The sequence below is a fragment of the Pecten maximus genome, chromosome 2 (genome assembly GCF_902652985.1).
Source record: "Pecten maximus chromosome 2, xPecMax1.1, whole genome shotgun sequence".
Taxonomy (NCBI): domain Eukaryota; kingdom Metazoa; phylum Mollusca; class Bivalvia; order Pectinida; family Pectinidae; genus Pecten; species Pecten maximus.
This window is the reverse complement of record NC_047016.1, coordinates 13,395,146-13,423,121: the sequence shown is the minus strand read 5'-3', so window position 1 is coordinate 13,423,121 and position 27,976 is coordinate 13,395,146. Positions and strand designations below refer to the sequence as shown.

The 27,976-nt window shown below is 36.8% G+C and overlaps 1 protein-coding gene across 1 annotated transcript; it reads left to right on the top strand.

Annotated features, from left to right (window-relative positions):
- Window positions 1-360: 360 nt before the first annotated feature.
- On the top strand, window positions 361-27,684 carry LOC117318124 (glutamine synthetase-like). Its single transcript, XM_033873129.1, is given in 9 exon segments — window positions 361-589; window positions 4,430-4,627; window positions 11,629-11,790; window positions 14,250-14,396; window positions 24,930-25,057; window positions 25,368-25,457; window positions 25,459-25,568; window positions 26,733-26,919; window positions 26,921-27,684. Coding segments are annotated over 8 exon segments (1,110 nt in total). The 5' UTR covers window positions 361-589; window positions 4,430-4,449; the 3' UTR covers window positions 27,029-27,684.
- Window positions 27,685-27,976: the final 292 nt, after the last annotated feature.

Genomic DNA, 27,976 nt, shown 5'->3' with positions numbered 1-27,976 from the left:
CAATGTTATAAAGTAAAATGTGTTTGAGATCACTTACTGTAATGTTCAAAGTGAACGATGCCAGTTATGTTTCTTTTTCAGACCCACAATGGTATAAAAAGTGAGGGAGCCAAGAGTGAAAGTCAAGACTAATAGGAACTTGGTGAAAAGCGTACAACAGGGCATTGTCGGTAGGGTTGGTACTTATGAATATCAAGGAACATGTGCGTGTGTGTACCTATATGTAGACATATATGTAAGTATATGTAGCCGTACTGTACGTATGCATACATGAAAGTAGGTACCTGGACGTATATGTACCAGGAAGTACGTCCAGCTACATGTATATGCTGTATGTACTACTGCACATACTTGTTCTAGTTCTATTCTTTGGATCCTGTGTATGATGTAATGTCTGACCCGTAAATAGAAAATAAACCAGTAATACATAGAAAGTACGCTACTGGTACGTACAGAGTAGGTGTGGTGACACCTGGTTGACTTACGAAGCGTTACGTGTCAGTATATAAACAGAAAATCGGTGTATCAGTTCATACAACAAAATCTGGAGGCCAACAAAGACAGATTTTCCATTTTTCCCGAGATAAATGTAAGTATCTCTAAGTCAACGTTGACATTGATGTATATATAGAGCATTAACAAAGAAAAAACTCCGAAAATTTGATGTATGTAATTATTATCATAAATACATGATTATGTCTATTTTATGTATCAACAGTTAAGTGTATTGTGTGAAGTGGTAACAATTAAGTGGACATATCATAGTGCGTAAGATACGGGCTCACATTCCCGACATGGAAATGGTCATCTTTCAGATCACCGTTTTTTCGGGTTCTATCCGTTTCAGCAAGAGTGATCAGTATTAAATGTTGTCAAAAGTTGATAGACAAAGACTGCTTGATGAATATTGACTAGAACCTAGACATCGCTCAGATCCTGAGCCCAGATCACATTTCAAACATCGGAGGGCAGACTTCACCCTTACATCTAATTAGAATTTATTTAACAATAAATAGGCATTGATCTCATAAACATGGCTAAATTGGAATCATAACGGATGTGTATCTAGTATCAAAGTTTCAAACGCTACAAAAAAGTTTTTTATACTTGTTTCCTTAACTTGAGATTTAAAAAAAAAATCGGTTTGAGACACTGATCACACATGTGTAGATTAAAAGAATCTTTCATCCATAAGATCTCTAGTCCCGAGGTCAGTTCGTGTTTTAGATGATAATACTCATGAACCGCTTTCTAAGATGATATAATAAAGGTTCATCTTTAAGGGCGTTTTACCGATTCCGTATGACTTTTATTATCATGAAAACAAACCGGTTTATTGTTAACAGGGACCGGATCACTAATGTTTGTTTGTTTGTTTTATCTTGCACTGTATAAATGATATTGTAACATTAACACACCGTGATTGTTTTAAGTACAACACATTCCATTCGATTTCAATGTGATATTTTTAGACACATTGGTAATTTCTATATACCAGGAAGTCTAGAATATAATCACCACACAGGTTCGATATGCAAGTCATTATCTGTGTGTGTTGACAGCAATATAATTGTCACGGCGAAACTATTGATCCTATGGAATCTCTCAGACTCATTATGACTTATTTTACATATAAGCTACCCTATTAATGTCCTATACACGTAAACATTTCAACATATCGGCATTTAAATATAATTGTTTGTTCGCTAAGACCTAGTAGATAGTCTGTGTTATGGTTATTAACTTCCCCGTGGTATACAGATGTTACACAGCGAGTGTTCGGTAGGGTATCTATTACACACGAGTTATTTTTCAAAAGTTACAATCGACACCAGTTTTGTCGAGTGTCTTTCATAACTTTTTAAAACATAATTACTAACTAGTGTGAAATAAAAAAAAACATACCGAAAACCATGAGTCACGTGACTTGTTTCTAATACAATGATCTGGTTTTAATAAGCATGCTGACATAATTTATTATGCAAATAAGTGAAGTGATACCTGTATTATAAAATCTAAAAGCCCTTAATTGATATTCAAAAATTAGATCTTTCATAAATAATTTGCCATTTTCAAATTCGTCTAGTCATGAACAAATATATACACGGTAGTTAAACGTCTTTCAAAATGTAATGTCTGCAGTTCTGTAGTGCCTAAACTGATCAATAGCGGACAATATGCACGACAGATATATGTCTGGTGTAACCGTAGACTACTAGACATCTGTCTGCCTGAATGTCTACGATTTTAGACTCGGGCTTCTTAGTAGCGTAACCACTTAACCCACACGACTGATTCAATAATTTTTACAATCGTACACATGCTTTTATTATCCATAATGCCAATCAAAGTCCAAAAAGACAGGTCATTCCGGTCGGTTCATATGTGACCGTTATCCTCTCAAAGTTATCGGTGTGACCGATATCACTTTCTGAACTCAGTGCCAGGAAACGCCCCCTTTGTTATCTCTACAGGTTGTATACTGAACTAGTTTAGCGGTAACATTTTTATATTATATATTAGTAAGGCGAGTGTGTGAAGTGAGGATGAAGGTGGCAATACATGTACAGCAATTGATACAGTTCTATTATAACCAATATCCTCATCGTCTAAATTTGTAGCGAAGTGTTGATCAAAGATAGCCTGAAGATACATATCAGATGTCTTTATAAGTTTTTAAGCAGATATCTACCTCGAAGCGAACGTTTTCGCTGTTTGACGTGTGTCCGATATCACTTCCGGTGACGTATGTTGTCCCCTTTGAACTTTCATCTGTTCTAGATCACATCCTAATTATGATACATTTCCTTACTGATCAATTTTAAATGCCAATTATTTATTTCTTTTCTTTCTTTCTTTATTTTTTTGAATTTTTTTATTTGTGTTTTTTTTGTTTTTGACAACTTAGGGAACGTTATTTTTTGATATGGTCATTTGGTCTCACGTCTGTTACTATCGGCCAGAACATTTGTTAATACACATTTGGTGCATAAAGACATAAACATATCCTTTCACCTGTAAGATGATGTTGTATGTCAGCATACGACGATAAATTCCCCTGCAATCACCACGAGTTTTTATCACAACACTCAATCTATTAATCAGGATATGCACATTTAAATGTATTCCTATCACGTCCAAATACACCATCACTAACTCTTGATTTTATGCAGATCTGATGTGATACGTCTGAATGTGCCCACGGTTATGTAACCAACAAACCTGTATTTTGTAGATTCTGTTTTTCGGTATAATAAACAATCTATTGCCCTGGTTGTAGAGAGACATGACGATTTGTTTACCCAGCCCTCGGGAAATATGACTTGCCGCAGGTTAACTAATCGTCATGTTTCCCTACAACCAGGGCAATAAATGTATAATATACATTTGATGCATAAAGACATAGACAGAGCCTTTCACGTGTAAGATGATGTTGTATGTCAACATACGACGATAAATTCCCCTTCAATCACCACGAGTGTTTATCACAACACTCAATCTATTAACCAGGATATGCACATTTAAATTAATTCCTATCACGTCCAAATACACCATCACTAACTTTTGATTTTATGCAGATCTAATGTGATACGTCTGAATGTGCCCACGGTTATGTAACCAACAAACCTGAAATGGTAAATCTGGGATACAACATACATAACACCTACATCAGTGGTTCACTGTGTAAAAACCTTCCTTTATCACAACCCTTTATCAAATGTCATAAAAACCAAAACTTAACTACGAAAGAGAGTCTAGGAATATGGGAACTTCAAAGCCTACGCATATAAACAGATTAGAAATCATTTTGAGCTTTAAAGGAAGGCTTTAAGTAACATGGTCATCCCGATTTTCAAAGAAGGGAGGTCAAACCTGCTAAACATCTTATTGAAGTGATGTATTCCTGTAATAAACTATTTAAACGATATAAAGTGACTGTAACAAGGAATTCGGGTCTGTGTGTTCATCAACATAAATAATTAGTTTAATTTTATAATCTATGTCAGTCGTTTTTGTAACCCAATAAAAGGATACAATGCAAGATGACACGATGCGTAAAGGTCATTTACCGGGTATGAATACCTAGGTCATGCGAGCTAGACATATATCTAGGTCACGCAGGCCTTACGCTATCCTTGTATAAACATCTAGGTGACGTAAAAGAAGATAAAAGATAATGAAAGATAGATATAGTTTTAAGTTGTGAAAAACTAGACTACATAGATTGCAACCAGATCCATGTTAACAGTCTCAATACAATGTAAGTATCTAGATAAAGTAAAATAAAATATCTCTTCTAACAATAAGATGCATGCTATGTTTATCAGAGAAATTCTACCTGAAATGACCGATATGTGTAGGTACGTATGTTAATGTACTCAATATTCTTTGTCCTCAAATAATTTCGAATTATTTATCTCAATTTCAGAAAGTTAAGGCAATAGCAAAATGGCAGCTATTCTTCCTTTTTCCGGAAGCAATACGACCAAAAAGGTCTTGGAACGGTATTTAGACATTCCACAACCATGTGACATTGTCCAGGTAGAATATATATGGATCGACGGAACGGGGGTCGGCCTCAGGAGCAAGTGTAAAACCATGGACTTCGAACCCATGAACCCTAAAGGTAACGAACAAGTCACCATTAAGAGTTTAATTGTCGGTGTTATATACTTTATAATAATGTTTATAATATTGAGATCAAGCACTGAAAATAAATATGTACCACCCCTGGAGGTTTGGTAGGTTAAGAACCATTGTGATGTTTGTAATTTAAATTTATTGTGATGTTTTGGTGGTTAGATCTATGGTGAGGCTTGGTGTTTAGAGATATGATGAGGTTTGGTGTTTAGAGCTATGGTGAGGCTTGGTGTTTAGAGCTATGGTGATGTTTTGTGTTCAGAACTATGGTGAGGCTTGGTGTTTAGAGATATGATGAGGTTTGGTGTTCAGAACTGTGGTTAAGTTTTTTGTTAAGAACTATGGTGAAGTTTGTTGTTTAGAGCTTTGGTGAGGTTTGTTGTTTAGAACTATGATGAGGTTTGGCGTTTCGAGCTATGGCGAGGTTTAGTGTTTAGAACTATGGTGATGTTACGTGTTTAGAACTTCGGTGAGGTTTGGTGTTTAGAACTATGGTGATGTTTGGTGTTTAGAGCTATGGTGATGTTTGGTGTTTAGAGCTTTGGTGATGTTTGTTGTTTAGAGCTATGGTGATGTTTGTTGTTTAGAGCTATGGTGATGTTTGTTTTGTTTAGAACAACTGCGAAGTTTGGGGTTTAGAACTTTGTCCTCTTTGTCCACACAATTACCAGGGTACAACAGTTGCCATATATGTGTCCTTACAATTGACGATAACGTCATTAACATGCAACAGTGGTTAACATAATCAAAGATAAATGCACTACAATCTCCTTAATGTAGGTAATTTTTCCCTAAAACACGTATTCTCTTAAACAGTCAAACATAGACTACCAAGCAGTTGTGAACTTCAGTGACACGTGCAAATTGCATTTAAGTGTTTTAGAAGCAGATCTGCAACCGATAAACTTTGATTTCAGTGAAATGTAAATTGCTGAACTCGTTGATGTATCGTTCGTCAACAATTTTAATATTTTCCTGTGGTATGATTTACATATCACAGCAGGCGATCTACACTGGAATTAGAATAGTCCATATCGTGATGTTACGTTTGTGTTTTCAATCAAAATGTCAAAATACTCAATGCGATCTTGTTGATGAATTTTGATGGCTGGTGTCAATACCGTGCCGGAAACTTTGTCGACCTATGCACATTTTTATTTTCATATCAATCGATCATTTTGATTATAAAACGATGCATGCAAATCGTAAAACATGTTAATTGAGTCACCAGTACGGCAAATGAATTCCAATACCAGTACAGTATGGGAATACCAATACTAGTAAAAGAGAAGTTAGCAATACGATATACAAATGTAAAAAGGTGGAGTCGTGCAGTAAACCTCGGACTATCTAAATGAACCAGTTATACGGTATAAAATACACGGAGTCCATTAAACCTTGGACTATCTAAATAAACCAGTTATACGGTATAAAATACACCGAGTCGTGCAGTAAACTGTAACTATCTAAATAAACCAGTTATACGGTATAAAATACACGGAGTCCATTAAACCTTGGACTATCTAAATAAACCAGTTATACGATATAAAATACACCGAGTCGTGCAGTAAACTGTAACGATCTAAATAAACCAGTTATACGATATAAAATACTAGGAGTCGTGCAGTAAACTGTAACGATCTAAATAAACCAGTTATACGATATAAAATACACCGAGTCGTGTAGTAAACTGTAACGATCTAAATAAACCAGTTATACGATATAAAATACACCGAGTCGTGCAGTAAACTGTAACGATCTAAATAAACCAGTTATACGATATAAAATACTAGGAGTCGTGCAGTAAACTGTAACGATCTAAATAAACCAGTTATACGATATAAAATACACCGAGTCGTGTAGTAAACTGTAACGATCTAAATAAACCAGTTATACGATATAAAATACACCGAGTCGTGCAGTAAACTGTAACGATCTAAATAAACCAGTTATACGATATAAAATACTAGGAGTCGTGCAGTAAACTGTAACGATCTAAATAAACCAGTTATACGATATAAAATACACCGAGTCGTGCAGTAAACTGTAACGATCTAAATAAACCAGTTATACGATATAAAATACTAGGAGTCGTGCAGTAAACTGTAACTATCTAAATAAACCAGTTATACGATATAAAATACACCGAGTCGTGCAGTAAACTGTAACTATCTAAATAAACCAGTTATACGATATAAAATACACCGAGTCGTACAGTTAACTGTAACTATCTAAATAAACGAGTTATACGATATAAAATACACGGAATCGTGTAGTAAACTGTAACTATCTACTGTAAATAAACCAGTTATACGATATAAAATACACGGAATCGTGTAGTAAACTGTAACTATCTAAATAAACCAGTTATACGATATCAAATACACGGAGTCGTGTAGTAAACTGTAACTATCTACTGTAAATAAACCAGTTATACGATATAAAATACACGGAATCGTGTAGTAAACTGTAACTATCTAAATAAACCAGTTATACGATATAAAATACACGGAATCGTGTAGTAAACTGTAACTATCTACTGTAAATAAACCAGTTATACGATATAAAATACACCGAGTCGAGCAGTAAACTGTAACGATCTAAATAAACCAGTTATACGATATAAAATACACGGAATCGTGTAGTAAACTGTAACGATCTACTGTAAATAAACCAGTTATACGATATAAAATACACGGAGTCGTGCAGTAAACTGTAACTATCTAAATAAACCAGTTATACGATATAAAATACACGGAATCGTGTAGTAAACTGTAACTATCTACTGTAAATAAACCAGTTATACGATATAAAATACACCGAGTCGTGCAGTAAACTGTAACGATCTAAATAAACCAGTTATACGGTATAAAATACACGGAATCGTGTAGTAAACTGTAACTATCTAAATAAACCAGTTATACGATATAAAATACACCGAGTCGTGTAGTAAACTGTAACGATCTAAATAAACCAGTTATACGATATAAAATACACCGAGTCGTGTAGTAAACTGTAACTATCTAAATAAACCAGTTATACGATATAAAATACACGGAATCGTGTAGTAAACTGTAACTATCTAATGTAAATAAACCAGTTATACGATATAAAATACACCGAGTCGTACAGTAAACTGTAACTATCTAAATAAACCAGTTATACGATATAAAATACACGGAATCGTGTAGTAAACTGTAACTATCTACTGTAAATAAACCAGTTATACGATATAAAATACACGGAGTCGTGTAGTAAACTGTAACTATCTAAATAAACCAGTTATACGATATAAAATACACGGAGTCCATTAAACCTTGGACTATCTAAATAAACCAGTTATACGGTATAAAATACACGGAGTCGTACAGTAAACTGTAACTATCTAAATACACCAGTTATACGGTATAAAATACACCGAGTCGAGCAGTATCTGTTACTATCTAAATACACCAGTTATACGGTATAAAATACACGGAGTCGTGCAGTAAACTGTAACGATCTAAATAAACCAGTTATACGATATAAAATACACCGAGTCGTGCAGTAAACTGTAACGATCTAAATAAACCAGTTATACGATATAAAATACTAGGAGTCGTGCAGTAAACTGTAACTATCTAAATAAACCAGTTATACGATATAAAATACACCGAGTCGTGCAGTAAACTGTAACTATCTAAATAAACCAGTTATACGATATAAAATACACCGAGTCGTACAGTTAACTGTAACTATCTAAATAAACGAGTTATACGATATAAAATACACGGAATCGTGTAGTAAACTGTAACTATCTACTGTAAATAAACCAGTTATACGATATAAAATACACGGAATCGTGTAGTAAACTGTAACTATCTAAATAAACCAGTTATACGATATCAAATACACGGAGTCGTGTAGTAAACTGTAACTATCTACTGTAAATAAACCAGTTATACGATATAAAATACACGGAATCGTGTAGTAAACTGTAACTATCTAAATAAACCAGTTATACGATATAAAATACACGGAATCGTGTAGTAAACTGTAACTATCTACTGTAAATAAACCAGTTATACGATATAAAATACACCGAGTCGAGCAGTAAACTGTAACGATCTAAATAAACCAGTTATACGATATAAAATACACGGAATCGTGTAGTAAACTGTAACGATCTACTGTAAATAAACCAGTTATACGATATAAAATACACGGAGTCGTGCAGTAAACTGTAACTATCTAAATAAACCAGTTATACGATATAAAATACACGGAATCGTGTAGTAAACTGTAACTATCTACTGTAAATAAACCAGTTATACGATATAAAATACACCGAGTCGAGCAGTAAACTGTAACGATCTAAATAAACCAGTTATACGGTATAAAATACACGGAATCGTGTAGTAAACTGTAACTATCTAAATAAACCAGTTATACGATATAAAATACACCGAGTCGTGTAGTAAACTGTAACGATCTAAATAAACCAGTTATACGATATAAAATACACCGAGTCGTGTAGTAAACTGTAACTATCTAAATAAACCAGTTATACGATATAAAATACACGGAATCGTGTAGTAAACTGTAACTATCTAAATAAACCAGTTATACGATATAAAATACACCGAGTCGTACAGTAAACTGTAACTATCTAAATAAACCAGTTATACGATATAAAATACACGGAATCGTGTAGTAAACTGTAACTATCTACTGTAAATAAACCAGTTATACGATATAAAATACACGGAGTCGTGTAGTAAACTGTAACTATCTAAATAAACCAGTTATACGATATAAAATACACGGAGTCCATTAAACCTTGGACTATCTAAATAAACCAGTTATACGGTATAAAATACACGGAGTCGTACAGTAAACTGTAACTATCTAAATACACCAGTTATACGGTATAAAATACACCGAGTCGAGCAGTATCTGTTACTATCTAAATACACCAGTTATACGGTATAAAATACACGGAGTCGTGCAGTAAACTGTAACGATCTAAATAAACCAGTTATACGGTATAAAATACACGCAGTCGAGCAGTAAACTGTAACTATCTAAATACACCAGTTATACGGTATAAAATACACGGAGTCGAGCAGTATCTGTTACTATCTAAATAAACCAGTTATACGGTATAAAATACACGGAGTCGAGCAGTAAACTGTAACTATCTAAATACACCAGTTATACGGTATAAAATACACCGAGTCGTGCAGTAAACCTTGGACTATCTAAATAAACCAGTTATACGGTATAAAATACACGGAGTCCATTAAACCTTGGACTATCTAAATAAACCAGTTATACGATATAAAATACACCGAGTCGAGCAGTAAACTGTAACTATCTAAATACACCAGTTATACGATATAAAATACACGGAGTCGAGCAGTATCTGTTACTATCTAAATAAACCAGTTATACGGTATAAAATACACGGAGTCGAGCAGTAAACTGTAACTATCTAAATACACCAGTTATACGGTATAAAATACACCGAGTCGTGCAGTAAACCTTGGACTATCTAAATAAACCAGTTATACGGTATAAAATACACGGAGTCCATTAAACCTTGGACTATCTAAATAAACCAGTTATACGGTATAAAATACACGGAGTCCATTAAACCTTGGACTATCTAAATAAACCAGTTATACGATATAAAATACACCGAGTCGTGCAGTAAACTGTAACGATCTAAATAAACCAGTTATACGATATAAAATACACGGAGTCGTACAGTAAACTGTAACTATCTAAATAAACCACTTATACGGTATAAAATACACCGAGTCGTACAGTAAACTGTAACGATCTAAATAAACCAGTTATACGATATAAAATACACCGAGTCGTGCAGTATATCTGTAACTATCTGAGAAAACATGCTATACGGTATTTTACGATCCTGGAGGGTATATATAGATCGATATGGTCAATAAATTCATGAGAATTTAATTACATAATTCCATCTTTATTCAAGATACATTGGCCTTATCTTTATAAGGATGTTGATCACTTTAGCTACGAATTAATATAAAAGGTCGGCTTGCTCATGTAAATTTCAAGACAAAATCTCAACACAAAACTCCATTTAGTCAATCGAATTATTCTCGAGAGTCAATCTTCCTTATCATATTTGTACTCGACTTAACGGTGTCAAAATATAGAAACACAACCAACATGTTATGTTGTGTGCCTTACTTTGAAAGGAAAACTTAAATTACGTCAGAGGGAAGGTACGAAATATATATACAGTATAACAACACGTCGATGTTTCTCTATCTCTACTGGTACTAAGAATTGTAGCGAGAAATTACCACTTAAGCATGTTGTAGTTCTGGCAATATATATGTACAAGTACTGTATAGTTTATATCCAGCAAAAACACTGTAATTCTGTCTGTCTAATTGGTTATACGTAAGATTCTAAGGTAACAACACTGCTAGTTATCGGCCTAAACAGATATCGAGTAAATATATGAAGTCTTTCTCTCGTTATTGCATTTTAACAAATGTTACTACAAAAGACAAAAAGACGAGGCATTAGGCAAAACCTATATTCACCGTCTGCATGCCATTTCTTTTGATAGTATGTAGTTGTAATAATTTACATTGGACCCATGATGATAACCTCTGACATATAATATACATATATCCAGCTGTATCATGTAGCTGCATGACAATGCAGAACGAGATATGGTGGATTTTGAGGTAATCGATTGTGTATTATATACACTGACACAGTTTGAATGATATTGACAATATATTGAAGGTATTTACGCTTTAAACACATTAAAACGCTAAGTTTATCATCTACATCATCTCCATCACCCTTATTACTTATCTATTGTTTATCATCTACATCATCTCCATCACCCTTATTACTTATCTATTGTTTATCCTCTCCATCATTTCCTTCAACCTTATTCGTTGTATGTATTTTGATGTATAATTTTCCTCTTGTCATCTATTACAGATTGTCCGGTGTGGAACTTTGACGGGTCCAGTACTGGTCAGTCTGAAGGGTGTAACTCGGACATGTACCTACATCCTGTAGCCTTGTTCCCTGATCCCTTCCGAAGGGGGCAGAACAAGCTGTGTTTATGTGACGTTTACAAGTACGACAATACGCCCGCTGGTAGGTATAGTCATGTCAATCAAACTTATAAGTATGCAGCTATGGTTAGTCTTCAATAGGCAGCTACAGTACAAAGAGAATATGAAAAATCAAACTTTTTTCAGGATTAAGAACATTATGAAAATAAAAAATGGAATAAACTATCTAACCCTCGTGTAGTATAACTATAGACAATGTACAAAAGACAAAAAGAGTTATATTACCGAATTATAAACTGTTGGTAATTTTATGATAATAAAGTATTATATTTCTATTTTATCAACAAGAATGTGACTTCACAGTATTATTTATAGTATGTAGACATGTACAACCAACTATAGTTATATTTGAAGTAGGGGCGACCTTCCTATTGGGGTTACATACGTTAAACGGGAAAGACAAATATGCCAGGTCGTTAGATGTCTGTGATAATATTCTTACACGTGTAAAGTAGAATCAACTTACAAAAATATGGTCAGCATCATGGTCTCGTTTGGAAATATTTTCATTCCTAACTCTCATCTTAGATTGTGACTTAACCCAGATTTAGGGTGTCGTGGTGACCTAGATTTGTATGGAGGGTGTCGTGGTGACCTAGATTTGTATGGAGGGTGTCGTCGTTATCTAGACTTGTAAGGAGGGTGTCGTCGTTATCTAGACTTGTAAGGAGGGTGTCGTCGTTATCTAGATTTGTATGGAGGGTGTCGTCGTTACCTAGATTTGTAAGGAGGTGTCGTGGTGACCTAGATTTGTATGGAGGGTGTCGTCGTTACCTAGATTTGTAAGGAGGTGTCGTGGTGACCTAGATTTGTATGGAGGGTGTCGTCGGGACCTAGATTTGTAAGGAGGGTGTCGTCGTGACCTTGATTTGTATGGAGGGTGTCGTCGTGACCTAGATTTGTATTGTGGGTGTCGTCGTGACCTAGATTTGTAGGGAGGGTATCGTGGTTACCTAGATTTGTATGGAGTGTATCGTCGTGACCTAGATTTGTATGGATGGTGTCGTGGTGACCTAGATTTGTATGGTGGGTGTCGTGGTGACCTAGATTTGTATGGAGGGTGTCGTGGTGACCTTGATTTGTATGGAGGGTGTCGTGGTGACCTGGATTTGTATGATGGGTGCCGTCGTTACCTAGATTTGTATGGAGGGTGTCGTCGTTACCTAGATTTGTATGGAGGGTGTCGTCGTTATCTAGACTTGTATGGAGGGTGTCGTCGTTACCTAGATTTGTATGGCGGGTGTCATGGTGACCTAGATTTGTATGGAGGGTGTGGTCGTTACCTAGATTTGTATGTTGGGTGTCGTGCTGACCTGGATTTGTATGGAGGGTGTCGTCGTTACCTAGATTTCTATGGATGGTGACGTGGTGACCTAGATTTGTATGGAGGGTGTCGTGGTGACCTAGATTTGTATGGCGGGTGTCATGGTGACCTGGATTTGTATGGAGGGTGTGGTCGTTACCTAGATTTGTATGGAGGGTGTCGTCGTTACCTGGATTTGTATGGAGGGTGTCGTCGTTATCTAGACTTGTATGGAGGGTGTCGTCGTTACCTAGATTTGTATGGATGGTGACGTGGTGACCTAGATTTGTATTGAGGGTGTCGTGGTGACCTAGATTTGTATGGCGGGTGTCATGGTGACCTGGATTTGTATGGAGGGTGTGGTCGTTACCTAGATTTGTATGGATGGTGACGTGGTGACCTAGATTTGTATTGAAGGTGTCGTGGTGACCTAGATTTGTATTGAGGGTGTCATGGTGACATGGATTTGTATGGAGGGTGTCGTCGTTGCCTAGATTTGTATGGTGGGTGTCGTCGTTACCTAGATTTGTATGGAGGGTGTCTTGGTGACATAGATATGTATGGAGGCTGTCGTCGTTATCTAAACTTGTAGGGTGGGTGTCGTCGTACATAGATTTGTATGGTGGGCTGTCGTCGTTATCCTAACTTGTATGGTGGGTGTCGTCGTTACCTAGATTTGTATGGTGGGTGTCGGCGTGACCTAGATTTGTATGGAGGGTGTCGTGGTGACAAAGATTTGTATGGTGGGTGTCGATGAAATAGAAGACGTTTACTCTTCTGAAACACCTGGTCCTAATATTATTGTACTATTTCAAGAGTCTCCAAGTAAATTTTATTTTATTTTTTTCCTCGTTTATCGAGTTTGAGTTTAAATTATTGTTTTATTTTTATGTCGGTATTCTTTGAAGTTTTTGTGTACCAATATATTACATATATAATAAACTAACAAGTATTACGCATACCTAACTGACACCGATATATCAGACATTTGTTTTGGGTATAATGAAATAACAGGTATTTAGCATAATTAGGTGACACCGATATATTATATATTGGTTTTAAGTATAATGAACTAACAGGTATTACGTATTACTTACACCGATATATTATATATTTGGGTATAAAAATCCTTCACATTTAGGATAGTTAACCAACACTAATTGATATCGGTTTTACAGAGACAAACCATCGCCATACGTGTTACGATGCAATGGAGAAGACCAAGTCGGACAAACCATGGTTTGGTATAGAACAAGAGTATATTTTACTGGACAATGATGGACATCCCTACGGCTGGCCGAAAAATGGCTTCCCTGGACCTCAGGGTAAGTATTTGGCCGACCACCCGGACTTAGGAGATATACCATATGTATATAGGTGCAAAATCAATTTAATCACGGTTATATGAATGACAACTAAAATGTAAACAAACAGACAATATAACAATACTGCGCTTTATTGTATACTTTGTAATAAATACATTTTTTGCATATACATTATGACGTCCCGACCCGTAATCGTCACCCATACATCATTGATTTAATAATGCACCACACACCCAGTATTTGCCCTTTTCGCGGAACCCTCTAGCTTTAACCTCACAACAAACCATTCGGGTCTCTTGAGATTTTACGTAGCTGCTGTGTTACAAGCAAAATGAAAACAAACAATATGGCGTCTTGTAGACGAAGAGGTGAGGACATGGCAGAGAACATTTTTAATCCTCTAGCAGTTTAAGATTTAATAAGGATGAAAAACTATTACATAGGTTCGGCACTGTCAGGCTTTTAAATGTTTTTCGATAAAGAAAATATAATTAAAAGGAATAAATGGGGGAAACATTTTTTTTTCTTTTTTAACGACAACTCCAGCAATGGCTTCCATTTCCTCCACTTGATTTCACACATCCGTTTTTTTATGCTGAATATTTCCATCATGTATATACATGTATGTACTTTTGAGCAAGAAAATAGTCTTTGATAACGTTAACAAGCTTATCAAGATTTAAAGAATTATTAAAACGTCTGGTTATATAGATATAGTGTTTGACAAGAATTAACATTATCCACTTGGCTGGCCTGGGGTGATGTGATTCCAAATAGAAAAGACTTCTTATTTGTTAAAGGAGCAATTATCAAGAAATCTAATAGATTTTCAAATTTCTGTAGTAATCTCTGAGCTTATCTGCATTCCCCAAAGCAATGAATTGTTGTTTCTGGTTCACCATTACAAAAGGTACACATCGGACATATTTACTTTAAACAGAAAATTGTTTGTAACTAATATATGGTGTATGATTCTCGTCTGAAACCACTGTAATTTTGAATTGTTTGTGACTGTAAAGGGAATTTAATAAATTTTCCTTCTTTTATCTGCATCAATAAGAAAGGTTTTCCCCTATTTCCTAACCTCAGTTGTCACAGATGGCGTAATAGGACAATTATAAAATTCTTCTGAGCCGTTATGATTTTTAAATATTAATTACAAAAGCAGAGATATGAAAAAAAATTGGGCTGTTAATTATTACTAAGTATACAATATTGAATAATAAAAGCCATTTTCCGAAGGCCAATATTGGGGTCGAGAGGTCAATGTAAGGTCCGAAATGGAAGAAGATATGTATTTATCTCTATATCATCATTTTGATAAACTCAGAAAGTTCAGGATAAAGATTTTTAGTATCAGGAATAATGCTGTGGCATTTTTAGGTCATCTGACTCGAATGACCAGGATGACCTTAAAGCCATCGTGCTCCGTCCGTTGCCGCCCGCCGTGCGTAAAACCTTTACTTTCAAAATGCTACACCTCCTTAACCCCAAAGAGGATTACTACCAAATGGTGTGAAACATCCTTGAGGGTGAGCAATCATATTTCATATAAATTAGGCTTATGTCACCCCTGACGACAGAGGGGCGAGGCCCAAAAAACGTGAAATTTGCTAAAATTTAGGTTTCTATATACAGTAAAACTCGGATAAGTCGAAGTCGACGGGACCAAGCAAAATATTCGACTTATCCGATGGTTCAAATTATCCGTGTTCGTGTGTATACGGAGTCATTATGAAATTACTGACCCGAATATCATTGGTTGCATGTTGAATACGTGCTTGATGATATGGTCTAAGCAATGAATAATAATAAACAAATAAATTTGACATAACAATAATTCATTTATTTAATAAACAATATTATGCACGGTTACAGATAAAACAACAAAATGCACGAATAAAATTATCTTTGCCGTAGATAAGTGATTTACACACAGATTGTCGTACACATAATAGAATATACATTGTACGTGTATACACATGTACATTGTATACTGTACTCACGTTATTTCTTTAAAATCCATTTAGATTGTTCGACAAATAAAAGATATGAAAACAGTAAACAGTTCAGGAAATTACGATCGGCTGCACTGACTTTGTATAAAAGGTGAAGGTCGCAGCAACTGAAGCATGACAATTAATCACATTGTGGGAGCATATATGCAGCGAAAACACATTTACACGAGCACTAAAACACTATTGGTTTGTTTTGGTTTGTTTTTATTTAACGTCCTATTAACAGCCAGGGTCATTTAAGGACGTGCCAGGTTTTGGAGGTGGAGGAAAGCCGGAGTACCCGGAAAAAAACCACCGGCCTACGGTCAGTACCTGGCAACCGCCCCACGTAGGTTTCGAACTCGCAACCCAGTGGTGGAGGGCTAGTGTTAAAGTGTCGGTACACCTTAACCACTCGGCCACCGCGACCCCTATATAAAACACTATTGTCCGTATCTTGCACTAGATGTCTTATTTCAGCACTAAGTAACTATAAGCACTGTCCATACTCATTTGAGCAAAATAGTGTAACACACTATCGTTGGGGACAGTCTATCTGTTACCATCATGCACTCACTGAAAAAGTCGGTAATCTTGGATTGCTGTCGGACTTGTCTCCTTAGTAAGTTGGTTGAAATTTTTCCCGAGATGTGAGTCATCATGGCTAGTAGATCGTCAGATCTCTCGCAGTTCTCCAAGTGGGTCATGATGATATCACATGCGTCGCGGACGGCAGTGGTGGATGGGTTAGGTCTAGGTGGTAGAAGATTGGAATCGTCATCTTCATCATCACTGTCGGAGGGCTGTTTCTTCTGCTGAATGTCGCTGACGATGTCGTCGTCGGTGATTGGTTCGCTGGTAGGTGTGTCGGCGTCGACGGAAACGAATTCATCGAATGTACATGGCAGGCGAACAGGTCTGGCTAGAGGAATGTCTTCATCGTCGTCGAGCTCATCGGACGTTGGCGTAGTGGTGATGGAGTTGGTGGTGGTGAAGCCAGCATGGCGAAAACAGTTCTGGATTGTCTTCTCTGTCACCTGATTCCAAGCATAAGTCAGCATTCTAAGGGCGTTTAGGACGTTGATTTCCGGGATGGCGTTACGGTCAGCTGCCTCGATGTACTTAATCAGGACCCTCTTCCGGTAGTGGACTTTAAGGTTCTGAACTATCCCCTGGTCCATTGGCTGTATCTTACTGGTGGTGTTTGGTGGCAGGAAAATCAGCTCGATTGCTTTGAGGTTGGTGAGTTTCGGGTGGGCAGGGCAGTTGTCGATGACCATGGCGACGTTCCGGTGTTGTCGGTGGAATTTCCTGTATATATGATTCATTCATCAGATGACCGTCAAGGGCCATGACCCTCTTGTTTCTGTGACAATACCATCCCTCGTTAAATCAGTATGTTAATGAATTAATAAAAGATTATTTCGTAACTGAAGTCAGGGCCAGATAAGTCTATCATGAGTAGTATTACTTCTGGATCAGAGTATTTCAGGGAGAACGCTAACGTAAAATGGTCAGCCTTGCCTCTTTTAACGATTGTACAGAAAAAGCATCATACAATAAAAATTGAGAGTTAGATACATTTGATCCAAACATTAATTGAAATTTCCCTGACATATGTCGACTACTGACCGAGGTATTAACAGCTCAAGTCGAAATATGCGGGTTGATGAAGACAATGGGAAGTGTTCGACATCATGATCACATACGGAAAATATTCTATTTCCGTAAGCGATGTGAAGTCGGACGTGTTTGCTACTTGAAGTTATACCTAATGAGTCTGTGATCATCACTCTCTTTTGATATATCGACTTCACCCGAATTTGACCTATATTTGTATGGCGAGCATCGTATGTTGATGAATCAGAAGACGCTTACACCTCTGGGACACCTGGTCTTCATGTAAATCTATATTTTTGTTCATATTTTGCCTTCGTTCAATCGATTTGAGTGTTAACTATGCATGGTTTGGCTATTATGTCGGTATTCTTGTTTGTTACTGAATCGAATAGCGGTTTCGTCTTACCAGATTGGGCGTGTATATAATGTCACATGTTCATTTGATTTAAAACCCAACTTTTCAAAAGTTTAGTAAAGAAAGAATATTTAGATAGTTAAATGATTATCGTAATTACTTTTCATATATCACAACCATTGAGTAGCCGAGTATTGCAGTGGCAGTTCTTGGAATGGCAAATTGTGATGATGACAGTGTATGAATAACATGAAAAACAGCAAGTTTTATAATTGAGAAAGGCGAATACATACTGTAACATAACACACTTTAAACAAGTATGAGTACACTCAAAGACTTGTGACTTCAACAAATCGACTATTTATCGTCCGTGGAACTAGGCATTTCCTGGCGTTGGTCCTTATAGTCTTAGTCAAACTAACAAATTGGCCACAGAATTGGTATTCGTGAACATTCAAAGTAAGAAAAAAAATAAGAAAAAAACATAAAACAAGAAAAACAAAAATAAATCAAACTTACAATTTCAAAGATAATTTGTTTTCAATGGTAATCCACGTTTGGACCTCTTACTCCTAGGACAGGTATAACCATCGTTTACTTCATTACATAAAATCAAATCCATCCTTGTTAAGAATATCAGGGCTGAAATACCCTGATTGCTCACTCATAGGACTCGTAACACATGAAAGAATCTCTCTTGAGAAGAATGACTCTCTCTGAGAAGAATAAGTAAATTGTGGAGTTTGTTGTAAACGTGCACTTTATGAACTGTGCATTCTATTGTAAAGAAGACCTGACTGTTTGGTGTGTGGAATATATATCCTATCTGTTATGATGTTCTACTGCAGTTGGCCGCCATACATCTAACCTTACGGCGAGTGTAACTCATTAACAGATACAGAGCTCACAGCCATCAATCGACCAGACACATCGCCATCCTCTCGTTGTTAGTCTTTAATATATCGGTGTCAAACAGTTATTTAGTATCCAATGGAATTTTCAAATGGTTGTGGTGTATAGCATTTTAAACTGTGTGAGTTAAAATCATATGGTCAATGCCTCAATGTACATATACATAGGTGGTATTAATAGTGCAGATAAAATATAAAAACGAAAACAAGGTGGTAAAAATACTTATATAATACAGCCCCATAGTTCTCACATAATGACGACGATTTCTTACTTTACGACAACCTATCATATACGTTGTATATTGGTGTCTCGAGATACCATGTTAGCCTATTCACGAGCTCTGGTCGTGACATCTTACTGTTACTATACAAGTTCTCGTGTACTAACGAAGAGCACGAGTCTTGCCGTGATCTCTTTCATCGATCGTCGACTTAGTAATAAGTTTATACGAGCGAGGTCACTGATCATGACCTTCATTAGTGTGTTCATACTTAGACAGACCTAGAGTTATTAAAGCGAGGGGGATACAAACTTAATTACCATAAGAAATATGAAGGTGTACTGGAGGGTTATTTTCATATATACTGTAAACGTGGTTATTGCACTATCTGCCCTCAACTGTCCTTATAATATTATTATAACCCCATGGTGAAATATTGTATCAATAATGAAACCAGCTGATTTAGCGTTAACTTCAAAGTCTTAATACAGATTTTAATTTATTTTGATTGATTTTAATATACAGTATTTTTGAAGTTTCCTGTATGCAACTAGCTAGATCCCGGCTGCCCTAGCACTATAACATTTAAGGAAAGTATATAGTATTGGTCATGCCCTAGTAGGTCCTAAATCTGGGACTCTAATACGTTAACCTCCATTTCGGATCACCTGGGGTATGTATGGAAATCCATCCTGTAGAAGACGTCCACGCATCTAACACACATTTACCACTGCTTCGTCACGTGTCCGTCACGGCTGACTGAATCTTACAACCAAGTGTTCTACCAAATAAAGGTTGTAACCGAGACATACCTTTGTACACCTGACTAAATAGTCAATAGTGCATATACATGTATTTCATACGGCGTTTTGCTGTATCTGTTTAGATTCGGACTGTTGTATGATTGGACGCATGGCAGGACATAAAACAAAGAGTTTAAATCAGTTTGTAATGATTTCTTATCCTATTTGTTTCAAAAAATATCAACCGTTTCGCAAATTATAACAGGAAAATCAAGTCCACATGTATTGGTATTCCAATAAATACAATGTATATAGCTGGCGATCCAGCTTTGTAAATTAAGCAAGTCCAATGATGAAGTTCTGATCACACTTGGTAATCCGTAGTGTATGTGTTGTCCATTTGCTGGTTGGGAATCCAACTGCCGCCCGGGTCTCCGGTGTAAACATATAAAATGGAACGGACCATTGTCCAAAAAATGCTGACTTGAACAATTTGCTGCCCCCACTTTCTCACCATACTGACTATTAATAGCTTTAGTTACCCGATCTGTCCAATCTACTTCTCAAACAGCCCTTAAATACAATAATGTTTTGAGATCGAAACATTTAAGTTAATTAAAATGTATTGAAAGCTCGGCCAGGTATTGCTCTTCATCTGCAAATTATATCATATGAATAACGTCCTTAATATATAGACGTATGTAAATTTTGTGATGTAGGTTTCTGTTTTAAACGTAATTTGTTATCATTTCCAGGACAATAGGCCGTGTTTAATCATGTACATAGAGTATGCTTTCATTCTCAGCTCAATGGGCTGTGTTTTATCACAGCTATCATGTACACAGGTTTGACCTTCATTCTTAAGTCAAGGGGCTGTGTTTTATCACAGCTATCATGTGTATAGGTTAGACCTTCATTATCAGGCCAATAAGCCGTGTTTTATCCTCACAACTACCGTGTCCATAGATTAGACCTTCATTCACAAGTCAATGGGCTGTGTTTTATCACAGCTATCATGTACACAGGTTTGACCTTCATTCCTAAGTCAATGGGCTGTGTTTTATCACAGATATCATGTACACAGGTTTGACCTTCATTCCTAAGTCAATGGGCTGTGTTTTATCACAGCTATCATATCCATAGACTAAGTCTTCATTCCCAGGTCATTAAACTGTGTTTTATCATACAACATCGACAACAACAAATTCAATACTTTTATTAGCGGTTTTACAAAGTGGCATAGTTTGGCTTATCATACATCAACTTTCTTCATCAATCCTTATTCTGTGTCCGGGGCCGCGGTGGCCGAGTGGTTAAGGTGTCCCGACACTTTAACACTTGCCCTCCACCTCTGGGTTGCGAGTTCGAAACCTACAAAATGTACGTGGGGCAGTTGCCAGGTGCTGACCGTAGGCCGGTGGTTTTTCTCCGGGTAGTCCGCTTTCCTCCACCTCCAAAACCTGGCACGTCCTTAAATGACTCTGGCTGTTAATAGGACGTTAAACAAAAACAAACCAAACAAACCAATATTCTGTGTCCTAAATTATTTACTACCCTAATACATACAGGAAGAAAGGTTAATACCGCACCACCGTCTACTTCAGCTACAGCACAAATATTTACTGGAAGAAACGTTGATATCGCATGTTTAGCATCAGCAGCTTTCTAGTATGTTACGCACCGAGACACCCCGCAGTAAGTCGGTAGTCAATTATCCACGTCACTTGCTCTCTCGTTCACAAGTGTCTTTAAATGACCATAGCTTTTGATAGGCTTTAAGCAATACCAAACTCGTGTTCACAAATGACCCTAAATGATCATAGCTTTTTATAGGCATTAAGCAATACCAAAACTCGTGTTCACAAGTGTATTTTACCGAATGTATTGGTGATGTGAACTGGTATAAGTACTGAAATTTCAATAAGTAGGGCGTCCATCTGAGATACGAATAATTTCAATAATTATATCGTCCATCTGAGATACGGAAATTCTGGATTCAAATCTCGACGCAATAACGTTGATGTTCTTCCTCGTGTTACTTTGGTATAAGTGCCAAATATTTTATCCGGTACTTTGTGTGTTATTCACAGCGGGGTAACCGTGCAGATCTGAGTAGAAGTAATGTTGTATTTGAGACAGAAGAATCAGAAGTTTTCCTTGAATCCCGTATACTTTGGTAGAATGTATTTGTAAACACACAACCACTAAGAATGATCTACTCAGCATAACACACCAAGTCTCTGGGGAATTATACACCAATCCCAAAATCGAGAGAGCCTTAGCGAGCATCCACTGTCCACAAAAATACTTTTAGAACAATAGATTACATCTCTGAATTATCCATTTAAACTACATGAAATTGATATCGTGACTAGGATCGTTCATTATACACGTCCTGTCAATATTGGACAAAGAAATGGAGTTTTCAAAAGATATAGAACACCAACTAGTCTAAGGCGTGACAAGAATTTTCTTACCTGCGAATACATTGTGGATATCTGGCTTCTTGTATATTAGTTATAGATATAATCAGCATTACAGAGCATATCAAATGGAGTTTTTTATGGAAGAAACCCGTCACATGTTGGAGCAATTTCTATATATTCGTGCCAATATGGCCTTTACTTAATTCAGTAAAACGTTTGCTAATGTACGTACAGAGACGATTGTAATTTAATGCATGTTTTCAAAAAGATCTTAATCTTCCTGTAGCCGTCCACCCTTGTGCATCAGTCTCAGTGATCGCGGTCTAAAGCATGTCCTTACCACAGCGATCACAGTCTGTCTAACATGCATTTCTTAAAAATACGATCAATAAAAAAATTAAGATATTACGATTTACTGTATACACCGAGGAGTTGACAAAACTATTTGTCGACATTTTATTATAATGAGCCTGGAAAAAAGTTTTGCCATATAAGCATTATTTATATAATTCCCCTCATGCGCGATATTTATTTCATTTTTACCAGTGAAATATCAAAATTATTCATTCTATAAAAGTGATATTTTTCACTAGTGAAAAATATCACTTTTGCTGATTTGACCAATCAAATTAATGATTAGAAAATACCAAAATAATTGACCAATCGGAAAGCCCGACATATATATCAGCACCTGGACACGGGAAACTACTTTTTTGTTTACAAAGTATCGCTGTAGGCCTAGTTAGCATACGGGGTAGGTTTTTCGTTGATAAAAAATGTAATAAACAGAATATCTAACAGTGTCTTCAGTAATACCAAATATATTTCACTCGTGTGGCTAATATTTTGATATTTTTCACTCGTGCTGCGCACTCGTGAAAAATATCAAAATATTAGCCCCACTCGTGAAATATATTTGGTATTACTGAAGACACTGTTAGATATCCTCTATTTATCTAACAATAGCGAACGTATCAGATATATTGTTCAATCGAGCGTGCTGAAGCAAATTGTTTTCAGATAGGTATACCTTCTATAACTATTTCTCTTAATAGACTATATTTTCATATTGGTATCCTTCTATCAATACAAATGTAGTTTCCTTGACAGACTCTATTTTCATATTGGTATCCTTCTATAAATACAAATGTAGTTTCCTTGACAGACTCTATTTTCATATTGGTATCCTTCTATATTCAGATTGGTATCCTTTTATCAATAGTTTCTTCTGAGCACCAATTCCTGATGAAGATTTTGACAGATGCATGAAGATCGGTAATTGAGACGAAATCCAAAACAAGTAAAAGCCCATGTGGCTACCTCACGATGATGTCAAAATGTTTATTTTTAATTTGTAATCAGAGGCAGTGGTATATAAAAACTAGGTACGATTACTGTCCATCACGCATCCTTTTGTTACAATTGTATTCCCGAAACGCCAATACAGTCACCATTTAATATAGATTTGTAAATAAGAACATAACACGTGGACGTCTGTTTCAATTAAGCATGTTTGAATAAGGTGCTTTAATTGTATTTAAACTGATGTGTTTCGAAATAGACGTCCTGAAATATCATATAGGGGACCTCACAATATAATAGTTTAGTTAAAGAACAGGGTTGGTAAACTGTGTCTTGTAAATTCAGCTATAAATCGTTATCATGTATGGCAAGACTGACTTGTACAAACTACATGATAACTGTTCAGAATATTACTCCGCCTACCTCAAGTTCCCCAAACAATTGTCTATAGTCTATGTCACGTGACTGCCATACTGGCGCTGTCCTCTGACACGTATTAAGTGTTTTGAGACGCTGTATCTTCATCATATTCCCTTGTAAACTCTTCTGCCTTCTATAAACCCTTCGTCTTCATGACATTGTCTTTCTTATAAGCATTTTAACACTTTTCAAACAGATTACAGAAAAGCTACGCCGGCGTGAGATGGTTCCTTGACGATTCAATGACAACTTCGTAATATGAAGTTTCCTATGATCGCTCGTAGATAAAGAGAAAAACATACATTGATTAATTAAATTGTTATTATTTCAGAATATATAGGGAAATTGAATGTATCCAATGATGCAAACATTCAAATGTCTTTGTCCATTTAGATATGTACAGAACGAGAGGCATGTGTAGGAGCGTACCCGTTAAGCCTGCCTCACACCTTTCCTCAAATGAGAGGCAATGGGCGAAAACATCAACCAATGCTATAAATTAAGTACATGTGGTATTTATTGAATTATGTATTGTCAGGTCCTTACTATTGCGGAGTGGGAGCCAACAAAGTATACGGGAGGGATATCGTTGAGGCTCATTACCGCGCATGTCTGTACGCCGGAATCAAAATCGCTGGCTGTAACGCCGAGGTGATGCCCGGGCAGGTTGGTATCTAACGTCATATAAATCTCTGTCTTACTGTAGAATCTCTGTATATTGTCAGATATATCAGGATAGCCATTCGGTCATATCACTTCAGACCATAATACTTTCTTCCTAAGAATGAGAAGAGTTGTCATTCCTCCTGTGTCTGATCTGGCCCCAGTTTCACCAGGTTCCTTAACATAGTACAGTATCTGATGACGTGAAGACATGCTGTATTCAACAGTTGTGTGTCATTTCAAAGTCACTTCGGCTATGACGCTTCGCTGACTGTTGTGTAGCATTGGTTTAAGTTATTGTCCTGATTTTCAGTGGGAGTACCAGGTGGGACCATGCGAAGGAATTGAGATGGGGGATCACCTGTGGATCGCACGTTATATCATGGACCGTGTCGCCGAAGACTTTCGGTGTCATCGTTACCCTTGACCCTAAACCTATCACCGGAAACTGGAACGGTTCCGGTGCTCACTGTAACTACAGTACATTGGCGATGAGGGAGAAGGACGGACTCCGGTAACGTACCATCGGTCAATCAATCAATCAATCAATCAATCAATCAATCAATCAGTTAATCAGTCAATCAGTCAGTCAGTCAGTCAGTCAGTCAATCAACCAATCAGTCAATCAGTCAGTCAGTCAGTCAGTCAATCAAACAATCAAACAATCAGTCAGTCAGTCAATCAATCAATCAATCAGTTAATCAGTCAGTCAGTCAATCAAACAATCAATCAATCAATCAATCAGAAATAATTGTCGTCAACGTCGTCGTCGTCGTCTTCGTTAAGCATGAATCATAGAAACTCCATTCCTACTCTACTCCAGAATAAACAATCGCAATGAAAGATGCTTTGCCCGAATTCATACGTAGGCAGAAAGGAATCACTGATACCTTAACTGGCACCTTATCAAAACCTTTTGATAATTTGAATTCAACTAGGATTCCACCGTATAATAACCCACTAGGATTCCACCCGTCTGATACCCCTCGTCTAATAACCCACTAGGATTCCACCCGTCTGATACCCTCGTCTAATAACCCACTAGGATTTCTCCAGTCTGATTCCCTCGTCTAATAACCCGCTAGGATTCCACTCGTCTGATACCCCTCGTCTAATAATCCACTAGGATTTCTCCTGTCTGATACCCTCGTCTAATAACCCACTAGGATTCCACCCGTCTGATACCCTCGTCTAATAACCCACTAGGATTCCACCCGTCTGATACCCCTCGTCTAATAACCCACTAGGATTCCACCCGTCTGATACCCCTCGTCTAATAACCCACTAGGATTCCACCCGTCTGATACCCCTCGTCTAATAACCCACTAGGATTCCACCCGTCTGATACCCCCTCGTCTAATAACCCACTAGGATTCCACCCGTCTGATACCCATCGTCTAATAACCCACTAGGATCTCCACCCGTCTGATACCCCTCGTCTAATAACCCACTAGGATTCCACCCGTCTGATACCCCCTCGTCTAGTAACCCACTAGGATTCCACCCGTCTGATACCCCTCGTCTAATAACCCACTAGGATTCCACCCGTCTGATACCCCTCGTCTAATAACCCACTAGGATTCCACCCGTCTGATACCCCCTCGTCTAGTAACTCACTAGCATAGGACTCCACTCGTCTAATGACTCAATGATAAATGATTAATATCTACTTTTTCAGACACATAGAGGAAGCGATCACAAAGCTAGAAAAGAGACACATGACTCACATAAAAGGATACGATCCTACGGAAGGTGCCGACAATTCCCGAAGGTTAACGGGACTACACGAAACAGCTCATATAAATGACTTTTCGGCAGGTGTCGCCAATAGAGGCGCAAGTATCCGGATCCCCCGCCAGGTGGCAGGGAGACAAGCAAGGGTACCTGGAGGATCGGCGTCCATCGTCAAACTGTGACCCTTACCGGGTAACGGAACTCATGGTCAGAACTACAATTCTAGACGAGAGCGACTAAACCAAAGTCACGGGTTTAAAATGTTACAAAAACTTTTATATTGAACAAATCTCCTGGGAGGCTTCATTTTAGGATGTGCTTCGTCCGTAATTCTTCACTCTAGTACAAACAGTATACCAACATTTCTTAGAAAGCGAAGGGAAACTCCAGGAGGCACCGAGCAGGGAACAATATAATTTTAACTACCATTACCTATTTCTATATATATGACTGTATCTCATGTAAGGTAACAGTTTTGTTAACAACAAAACAGAACTATGATTTATGTATCAATGTATTGTATTATTTATATTATTTATATTTAAAATGTACATGCAATTTTATACAGGAAGAAGTCTCTAGGACTTTATTATTATTATATTTTTTAATAACTAGTACAATGTCATCTTCATAAAATAGATGCAGTGAGTTTGTCAGTGAGCTCACTTCTCCATAAATCATACCAACTTACCTACAATAAATCTCGTCTGTTGTTCTACAATATACACCAATAATCTGTGTCTTTTTGGCACATGTTCTATTTTTGTTATAATTTTCTACTTTATGTACGAATTTAAAATATATTTTACAGGTTACTAAATAAGTATTTAGATAACAAAATAGCAATGTAAACACTTATCGCCAGTAAATATATATTATTTTCAGAATCCTACACATTTCTTTTTTTGTTACCATTATTTTAGGGTTCTCCGCTTTTCTATAGTGTACTGTACCCTGTATGGAATACATGTGTGACGGTCTGGTCAAGTTTGTTCTAGAGTTATATATATATTACTCGTTTTGGTCCCGAAGATGACGTCAAGAGTAATGATTGTCATTAAGAGAACCAGTTATATTGAAGGTGCCCATCGCTCATCGCACAAGTAATATCAGAAAACCACCGAACCTCACACACTAGTTTTTACTTCCATACGTCTATTGTTGTGAAATCGAGTGGTGTAACATGGC